Genomic DNA, 10,621 nt, shown 5'->3' on the forward strand with positions numbered 1-10,621 from the left:
AATGCCGACTTCTAAAGATTTAGCTGATTTAAACAAATGTAAACAACCTCCTTAGTAACTATATATTTAGCACTAGTAGATTTTACGGCATAGGGATTTTTAAATCATCTCATACACATTATAAGCTTGTATTTGATTATTTTTTTAACTATTAAGCTGAATATGTTTTGTTAAGCAATATTATATTTATATTTGATCTTAATTAAATGCTTCAAATTCGTTTGACAAAGGTTTTACTCTCATGGAGTAGCGTTTTAGATTTGGAAAACGTAAAGAAGATGGGATCTTTATAGTCAAAAAGTCAAAATAAGTTCCTAAAATTGTCCAAGAGCAAGCTGAAATAATAACGGGTAATAGAAAATAGATCAGATTGTGCATAAATAGTTTTGAGAATTGATGTTTTAAATTGTGTGTCCACAGAAAGTTAAAGACCATGAATCGGGTCATAAATAATTTGGGGTTTCATCAATCAGCAAAGCCTCATCAATCCATAAATACAGCTCAAAATGAATCTCATAAGAGGTCGGTCATGTATGATTCCCCCTGAAAAGGAGAAAAAACATTATCTTGGAGATCATAGTACTAGGTACTATGCTGGAAGGGGTTGTCAGATCACTACAATGTCAGAATAAAAAATGACAAGAAAAGTTTTTTAAACTACCTTACCTGCAGTGGCAGCTGGTCAATAAAGTCAAATGGGGCATCGCGCACCTGGAGCCCGCCTCCTTGAGCCCAGAAAAAAAAGTTTAAAAAAAGATTAAAAAGATAAAGATAACATTAAATTGTTAAACTATATTTGTGTCTTCGAAATATGGAATGTGCACAGAAATATTTCTAAAATATACGTCCGGATCTAAGAAGCAATTTAGCCAACTGCAGATGAAATTGTCACGGTTTGGTTTTCCTTCCTGTTTTATTTTGCAGTTTCATGTCTCTTGTGTCCTTGGGATCTTCACTTCCTGCCTTGTCCTGTGATTGCCTGATTGTTTCCACCTGTGTCCAATCACCTGCACCTCCCTAGTGTATTCAAGCCCTGTGTGCCTGTTGTCCCTGGTCGCGTCTATGTCAGTCGTCGTTGGTGCACGGCCTTCGGTTTTGTTTTGAATAAAGAGCACCTGATTTGAGAGGCCTGCGTTTGAGTCCTCCCTTCAACCTGCACCAGCACTGCTTCCTGACAGAAATAAAATAATGTGTTACATTCAGTTTAGCCAATCAGCATCCTTAAATAAACTCAGCCTGGGGCAACATTGGTTTTGCCCCAAGCTTGCACGTTCTCATCGAGGCTGGTATCGACAGGCGCATGACATTCTAGAGGAAGTAAAGATCACAGATTTTATCTTTGATATGTAAATTTTACTGAATTGCCTGTGAGGGTGACAAAAAAAGATTGTCATTAATTATTATTATAACCTGCTTTTTTAATTTTACAATAAACATTTTAACTGAAAAGTAGTAGTGTTTTTTATATCTTATTTTTTGCATTAAATCAACCTCGGACGTTTGCTGAAATTGATTCGATTGCCTTACCAAGAACATTTTCCACCAGGCGCTTCTGATTACCTGGAAAATGAACTCATTTTATTTATTTATTTATGAACATTTATTAGAGGATCAACCCCATGAGATGCAGCATCTCGTTTTCATGGGGGTCCTCCAGATCATATCCAATCGACAGAACAACCGAGCAACAGATTAGTTACAATGAAAAAAGATAATCATAATAAAAATAAAGATAAAATCAAAAAACAACAAGAAGCAAAAACCACACATACTCACACACACACACGGAAGCTCTCACTAACCCCAAACCCAAACTCATCATATATAAGATGCTATTGATAGACAACTACATACAGTATAACATAATAATCCCACATACAACTAACAAAGATAACATCACTATGTACATTCATAAGCTCATTCATAATTTTAAGTAGCGTCTCTTCTGTTGCATATTTTAATAAACAACGCATCACAAGTACCCCCTGAAATATTGCAGATTAGTATCAAACACAAAGGTTAATAAGACATGTAGTTTGAGAATTCTAATAAGTAGTAGTAGTAGTTCTAAGAATTCTTTGTAAACTAGTTTAACACATGTCTTCCATTACGTCCACTACTAGAAAGATCAGTCCTGCAGATATAGAGCTGACAAGAGGTTGCAGCAAGTGTTCAGTTTTATACAGTGAAATATATTTTAACTTTATAAGTAGCATTCAGTGGGTCATGTTTTAACATGAAGGAAACACTGCACTGTAAAAATTCTTCATCTAAATGTCTTAACATTGTGTTTATGCAGCTTATCTCCTGCTCCTTTATAACTATAGTTGTTCTGTCCCCATCAGCACATTAGTTCACTTAAATGTTTCATTGCTGGCAGTAGTCGCTTTACATGCGTCTGTTTCTTTAAGAACTGTGGGACTGTTGCACCATGGGATTTAGTCAGGAAGTTGAATGTGATCAGGACAGCCTCACGTTTTGCGTTATCTCTCCATACTGTACACGTCAATCTTCCACGCTCCATGCCTTTGGTAGCATTCTCGGTATGTAAAATAGACACCAACATACTGTACCTATATATTAAGTGTTGCCAGTAGGTTTGATGTGCATATTGGGCTGAGGGTGTAGTGGGCTAGTTTGCCTCTGTTATCATGGGTTGTGCTACATGTGCTATATTTGGATAAACAATGCGGGTTATGTTACGTACATTGTGTAGCAATGCATTACATATTTCTTTTGGTTTAGCTTGAATGTTAGCTACTGTGTGTACAACCGCATTGCATTGGTATGTAGTGATATTGTATTTTTACAACTGCCATTGTATAATATTTGCAACTCTTTAATATGTAAGTAACAGGTAATCTTGTTTCATTTCCCAGTTTCACCCTTTCTAATTCAAATAAACGGAGTTAAGACGATCCTACTCTCCAGTGTTTGATGCGGGAAGGTGTTTAGCTGCTGGTCAGATTGCACAGGGCTACGTGCATGCAGGACAAGACAGTGAAACGAGAGCTTTCTAGCGGGCTGGACAACAAGGTTGAGCTGATTGGAGTTACCGCCTCTATGTTACAGCTAAGAGAGAAGGCTACAACTAGAGCAACGTTAACACAGGCAACCTCATCTATTGCCACGACATGGAAGATAAACCAGCAACCACGTTTGAGACCAGGTCCGCCGCCTCATGCTCTGGGAAAAGCTCAAGCACTTCATCAACAAGTAAAGCAGCAGCCATTGCACGTGCTAAGGCAGAAGCAGCAAAAGCACGAGTTGCATTCGCTGAAAAGGAAATGCAAATGAAGATAGAGAGGGCCCGCTTAGATGCGTCACTAGACATATTGAAAATGGAAAAAGAAGCAGCAGCTGCCATTGCCGAGGCAGAGGTCCTCGAGGCAGCCGCAGACACCGATGGGGAAAAACGCAGCTGCAAAATAGACCTCCTACTCAAGCCTAAAGATCCTGAAGAGCGTACCTCCGAATATGTACTTCAACATTCCGTATCACACAGAAGCCTTCAGTCAATGCCAGAAATGGAACCCATTAGTGAGTACGGGTTAAGATATGCAACTTCTATGCCGCATCAAGATAGAGTCGTTCCAGCTCCACACATTAACCAAGCGAAAGACGACAACACCCTCCTTCCAAGTAATGTTCCTACACAACAGGCAGTGAAGGTTGAACATAGAACAGACCAGACCAATACTGCTAAAGGGAAAGAGAATGATGGTTGGATCAGGAGAGGAGGAATACATGACCGCAACCATCCACCAGCTCCCCACCACAGCACTCCATTAGCAGGTGACCCACACGACAGTCAAGGCATGACAAACTTTGTGAGGTTCTTTGCTCGCCGTGAACTTGTTAGCACTGGACTACTACAGTTCGACGATCGTCCTGAAAGCTTCAGAGCCTGGCGAGCTTCATTCCTCAATGCAATCAGAGGCCTAGACCTGTCAGCTGGGGAGGAGATGGACCTCTTAGTCAAATGGCTAGGACACGAGTCTGCTGGACATGCAAGGCGGATCAGGGCGGTTAATGTAAACCACCCTGAAAGAGGTCTTGCAATGGTGTGGGAAAGACTGGAGCAGTGTTATGGATCACCAGAGGCCGTAGAGAGTGCACTCTTCAAGAGACTCGACGCGTTCCCCACAATACATAATAAAGATCCTCAGAAGTTGAGAGAGCTGGGAGATCTGTTGATGGAGGTTCTTTCCGCCAAGGCTGAGGGAGATCTGCCGGGCCTAGCCTTCCTGGATACTTCCCGTGGCGTTAACCCCATTGCACAAAAGTTACCCTATAACCTGCAGGAGAAATGGATAAACGAAGGCACGCGGTACAAGCAACAGAACAGAGTACCATTTCCACCATTTCTCTTCTTTGTGGACTTTGTCTGCCATCAAGCAACCACTAGGAATGACCCTAGCTTTGACCTCACCACGTTCAACACGGCCCCGTCCAAATCAGACAAGCCTTCCCCCAAACAAAGCAACCAGAGAGCACCTATTTCAGTCCATAAAACCGAGGTGTATTATCCCTCTAATGCCGAGAGGACTGAAAAGAAGACCGAGGAGCCCGATAGGCAGTGCCCCATACATAGGAAGCCTCACCCTCTGCAAAGATGTCGCAGTTTTAGAGGGAAATCTCTTGAAGACCGAAAGGCTTTTCTCAAAGACAACGGGATATGTTTCAGATGTTGCGCATCAACATCACATCTTGCCAGAAACTGCAAGGTCAGTGTGAAATGCTCAGAGTGTGAGAGTGAAGGTCACAACACAGCTTTACATCCTGGACCTCCGCCCTGGATCGTTAAGACCACAGACCCTGCCATAGAGCATGGCGGGGAGGAACAAAGTGTTCCCGCGGACATTGCAGCCCTGTGTACGAGCGTCTGTGGTGGAGACCTAAGTGGCAGGTCGTGCTCCAAGATCTGTCTTGTTAAAGTCTTTAAATCAAGTCGCCCAGACAGAGCAGTAAGCCTATACGCTATCCTCGACGACCAAAGTAACAGGTCATTGGCTCGGCCAGAGTTCTTTGACCTCTTCAAGGAAGAAGGGCCCAGGTCGCCTTACTCCCTGAAGACATGTGCAGGAGTGACAGAGACAGCTGGAAGACGGGCAAGTGATTACCAAATCAAATCTCTGGATGGTCAGTTGTGTCTACCTCTCCCTACACTCATCGAATGTAATCAGATCCCTAACAATAGATCAGAAATCCCCACTCCAGATTCTGCACTTCACCATGCTCACCTTACATCTGTAGCTCATCAGATTCCTGAACTCGACCACAAAGCTCCTATCTTGCTTCTTCTAGGAAGGGACATCATAAGAGTGCACAAGGTTAGGGAACAGATCAACGGGCCCCACGACGCGCCCTATGCTCAGAGGCTCGACTTAGGGTGGGTCATCGTTGGAGATGTCTGTTTGGGAAACGTTCATAAACCATCCATCGTGAACACCTTCTTTACAAGCACGCTAGAGAATGGTCGCCCATCTCTCTTTCAACCTTGTCCCAACCGGCTCCTCATCAAAGAAAGATACAGCGACTCTCTGTCAAAAGACCTCATCGGGGGATACTTCAGAGATGATACCGACTGTGACAAAGAGGAGAATCACCTCGGGTGTACGGTATTCCAAAGGACGAAAGACGATAATAAAACGTCTCTCTCGATTGAAGACAAGGCCTTCCTAAAGATAATGGAACAAGGACTTCAGAAGGATGATGCTAACTACTGGGTAGCACCCCTCCCCTTCAAGTCACAGAGACGACGCCTTCCCAACAATCGAGCACAAGCACTAAAACGTCTCTCTGCACTCAAGCGCAACTTCGGCAGGAAACCAGAAATGAGAGACCATTTCCTTTCATTCATGGAAAAAATATTCCAAAATGACCATGCGGAGATTGCTCCTCCTCTGAAGGAAGAAGAAGAACGTTGGTACCTCCCAACCTTTGGCGTCTACCACCCGAAGAAACCAGGTCAGATTCGGGTGGTATTCGATTCCAGCGCACAATATGAAGGGGTTTCGCTGAATGATGTACTTTTAACAGGTCCAGATCTTAACAACACCCTTCTCGGAGTCCTGATTCGTTTCAGAAAAGAGTCCATTGCGGTTACAGCGGATATACAGCAAATGTTTCACTCCTTTCTGGTCAGAGAGGAGGACAGGGACTTCTTGAGATTCCTTTGGTTTGAGGATAACGACCTTCACAAGGACATCATTGAATACCGGATGAAAGTGCACGTTTTTGGCAACAGCCCCTCTCCAGCTGTCGCTATCTACGGCCTTAAACGTTCAGCGCAAGATGGCGAGGCTGACTTTGGGTTGGATGTCAAGCAGTTTATAGACCGTGATTTCTATGTGGACGATGGCTTGAAGTCACTGCCCTCTGAAGAAGCTGCCATCAGCTTGCTCAAAAGAACACAAGAAACACTTGCCTGCTCGAACCTCAGGTTACATAAAATCGCATCAAATAGCAGCGAAGTAATGAGAGCCTTTCCCTCCCAAGACTACGCAAACAACTTGAAGGATCTGGAGCTTGGCACAGACACGTTGCCAACGCAACGTAGCCTTGGAATCATTTGGGAGCTTGAGACGGATACGTTTACATTTCAGGTTGTAGACGAAGATAAGCCATACACTCGTCGGGGTGTCCTGTCTACAGTTAACAGTCTATACGACCCCCTGGGATTTGTTGCCCCAGTTACCATCCAAGGCAAAGCTATCCTTCGTGAGCTCACCATGGAAGTGGGCGACTGGGACTCCCCATTACCTCCTGATAAAGGGAAGCTGTGGACAGCATGGAAAGACTCCCTGAAAGATCTGGAAAGCCTCCATATCCCAAGAACATATGCACCAGTGTCCCTCTCTGAAGCTCAACGGCGAGTACTTTGTATCTTCTGTGATGCTTCTATCAAAGCAATAGCCGCAGTTGCCTATATCAAAGCCACAGATGCTGACGGAGAACGCCACGTAGGGTTTGTTCTAGGTAAGGCAAAACTTGCTCCACGACCAGAACATACAATACCGAGATTGGAGCTGTGTGCAGCAGTGTTGGCAGTGGAGTTAGCCGAGCTCGTCACCTCAGAAATAAATGTTGACCCGGATGCCGTACATTTCTACACGGACAGCAAGGTCGTGTTAGGCTACATCTACAATGAGACTAGACGGTTCTACGTCTACGTAAGCAATAGAGTACAGCGCATACGAAGATCAACGCGGCCCGAACAGTGGCACTATGTCCCCACCGAGCTCAACCCAGCAGATTATGCAACGAGAGCAGTCCCCGCAGCTCAATTAAAGGACACCACATGGCTGACAGGGCCAGCCTTTTTGACAAACCACGAACCTAGTCTTTCCAAGGAGGATATCTCTGAAGTTGCAGATCCAAAATTGGATCCAGAAGTTCGACCTCAAGTGTCTACTCTGAGCACTGCTGCCTCAAACGCCCAGCTTGGATCACGACGCTTCGAGAAGTTTTCAAGCTGGAGGTCATTGACTCATGCTGTTACTCGCTTGATCCACGTGGCTCGACTCTTCAAGAAAACATCAGCATTAGGACCAAGTAAATGCAAAGGCTGGCATTACTGCCAGGCGGCATACACTGTGGAGGAGCTCTCTAAATCCAAAGATCTCATTATTCGTACAGTGCAGCAGGAAAACTATGCCGCAGAGCTCGAATGCTTGGAGAACCAGGAAGAAATCCCAGAAAACGGCACTCTTAAGAAACTGGATCCATTCATCGATAATAATGGCTTATTGAGAGTCGGAGGCCGGATCACAGAGGCAGAATTGGAAATTTATGAAAAGAACCCCCTAATAATTCCTGGTAACCACCACATCACAAGGTTACTTGTGCGTCACCACCATGAACAGACACGTCATCAAGGGCGCCTTTTTACAGAGGGTGCTATTCGCACTGCTGGCCTGTGGATAGTTGGAATGAGAAGACAAGTAAGCAGCGTCATCTACAAGTGTGTCACATGCCGCAAACTCCGTGGCACATTCCTCTCCCAGAAAATGGCCAATTTACCTGCAGATAGGCTAAGCATCGAGCCTCCCTTCACGAATGTTGGTTTGGACGTGTTTGGGCCCTGGTCCATTCTCGCACGGAAAACAAGAGGTGGCCACTCTAACAACAAACGTTGGGCAGTGATCTTTACCTGTCTGAGCATAAGGGCAGTGCACTTTGAGGTCATTGAGTCTTTGGATACTTCAAGCTTTGTAAATGCCCTCAGACGGTTCATTTCCATCCGCGGTCCAGTGAAACATATCCGCTCGGATAGAGGCACCAATTTCATCGGGGCCTGTAAGGAGCTCAAGGTCCCATCAAACATAGATAGTTTCCGTGTGACGAGGTACCTAGCTGAACAGGGCTGCACATGGACATTTAACCCACCTCACTCCTCTCACATGGGTGGCGTATGGGAGAGGATTCCATGTTCCAGCAAGAAAGATCCTCAAAGCTCACTCACGAGACTCTCGCGACTCTTCTGGCAGAAGTAGCAGCCATCATAAACGCTAGACCCTTGGGTCCAATATCCGTTGATCCTGCGGATCCAATGATACTCACCCCTTCTACTCTTCTCACGCAGAAGGTGGGCCCTTTTCCTGCTCCTTCCGGTCAGTTTGACACTAAGGATCTCTATAAGCGGCACTGGCGTCAGGTTCAAGTCCTTGCAGATGTTTTCTGGAACAAATGGAGAAAGCAGTACCTTTCTACATTGCAGACTCGAAGTAAATGGCATTCCAGCAAGCCAAACATTGATGCTGGAAGTATTGTCCTTGTGAAAGACTCCCAAGCCGAAAGGAATGAATGGCCAATGGCATTGGTCACTAAGGTATTCCCAAGCAAAGATAGGAAGGTCCGCAGTGTGGAGATCAAGATCTCCAAACAAGATGGAACCAAGCTCTTCCTTAGGCCTGTCACCGACTTAGTCCTCCTGCTCTCCGAAGAAGACTACAAGAGCCAGTAGTGACTTTCAAACACTGTTCTTCTGGAGTTAAGTGTATGGGTGTTATCCATGGATACCAGGCGGGGAGTGTTCTGTCCCCATCAGCACATTAGTTCACTTAAATGTTTCATTGCTGGCAGTAGTCGCTTTACATGCGTCTGTTTCTTTAAGAACTGTGGGACTGTTGCACCATGGGATTTAGTCAGGAAGTTGAATGTGATCAGGACAGCCTCACGTTTTGCGTTATCTCTCCATACTGTACACGTCAATCTTCCACGCTCCATGCCTTTGGTAGCATTCTCGGTATGTAAAATAGACACCAACATACTGTACCTATATATTAAGTGTTGCCAGTAGGTTTGATGTGCATATTGGGCTGAGGGTGTAGTGGGCTAGTTTGCCTCTGTTATCATGGGTTGTGCTACATGTGCTATATTTGGATAAACAATGCGGGTTATGTTACGTACATTGTGTAGCAATGCATTACATATTTCTTTTGGTTTAGCTTGAATGTTAGCTACTGTGTGTACAACCGCATTGCATTGGTATGTAGTGATATTGTATTTTTACAACTGCCATTGTATAATATTTGCAACTCTTTAATATGTAAGTAACAGGTAATCTTGTTTCATTTCCCAGTTTCACCCTTTCTAATTCAAATAAACGGAGTTAAGACGATCCTACTCTCCAGTGTTTGATGCGGGAAGGTGTTTAGCTGCTGGTCAGATTGCACAGGGCTACGTGCATGCAGGACAAGACAATAGTCCAACAATTATTTCTATATTTTGACGGCCTCTGAAGAAAATGTGTCATTTCTGATTCTAGGCTATACGAAATAAAATGAATTCAATTACTCCTGGCCATTATGTGATTTGTCAATGGTGCCAAAAAGTGAACGCCGAGATCTACTTAGGCATCAGTTTCCAATTTTCCAATATCACAGATGTGATTTCTGAAAAAAGCACTTCTGGTGTGTTTTTTTCTTGTGAGGCTTCACCTATGAGACAGGGGAGATGTAGATACCAGGTGTGTGATAGAGAGCACTGTCTTCAGGGAAACAAGGTGCCTGCTGTCATGGCCACCAGTACAATAGTGTGTGTGTGTGTGTGTGTGTGTGTGTGTGTGTATGTGTGTGTGTGTGTTCGTGTGTGCGTGTGTGTGGCCAAATCCCAGGGGAGCTGGTCAGCTGTTGTTTCATGCAGGAGATTACACAGCTTAATCAGGTAGCAGGATCAGGTGCAGCTGAAGCTGTAGAGTCTCAATACACAAACACACACACTCACACTCACACCCCTCCCTTTACACCCAATTAGCCCCATCACCGGCCCCTCCATCCCTAGGGATCACAGATACATACAGGTAAGCACAGTCAAACTCATGTACAGGCCCATACATGTAGCATAATAGTCCATGCACACACACACAGACATACACACTGAACACACTGAGCAATCACCAAATGGTCAAATGCAATCTAAACCTGAATCCTTTTTTGTACGACTCTGATATGATGGATGAGATGCAGTTTCATAAACTTTTTACTTTACAGAATAGAACTGATCAACACTACACTGTCTTGTGTACGACAACCTCCAAAACCAAGCTGACTGAATGACACAAACAAGATGTTTCACTTGAGTTGATTAGGTCTAGATGCAGGCTGGAATTTATGCA

At 44.3% G+C, this 10,621-nt stretch overlaps 1 protein-coding gene across 2 annotated transcripts; it reads left to right on the forward strand.

Annotated features, from left to right (window-relative positions):
• The first annotated feature begins 2,332 nt into the window (after positions 1-2,332).
• On the forward strand, positions 2,333-9,625 carry LOC119210619 (uncharacterized). 2 transcript variants are annotated; one of them, XR_009956233.1, is made up of 2 exons: positions 2,333-9,250; positions 9,587-9,625. XR_009956233.1 is itself a non-coding variant. In XM_062562305.1 (2 exons), exon 2 carries the CDS (start codon positions 3,135-3,137, stop codon positions 8,496-8,498), a length of 5,364 nt encoding a protein of 1,787 aa, XP_062418289.1. In that variant the 5' UTR covers positions 2,333-2,543; positions 2,880-3,134; the 3' UTR covers positions 8,499-9,625. The 2 variants fall into 2 exon arrangements, 1 of the variants encoding a protein (XP_062418289.1); XM_062562305.1 differs by having other exon boundaries at positions 2,333-2,543; positions 2,880-9,625.
• Positions 9,626-10,621: the final 996 nt, after the last annotated feature.

The sequence above is a fragment of the Pungitius pungitius genome, chromosome 5 (assembly GCF_949316345.1).
Source record: "Pungitius pungitius chromosome 5, fPunPun2.1, whole genome shotgun sequence".
In the NCBI taxonomy this organism is placed as follows: domain Eukaryota; kingdom Metazoa; phylum Chordata; class Actinopteri; order Perciformes; family Gasterosteidae; genus Pungitius; species Pungitius pungitius.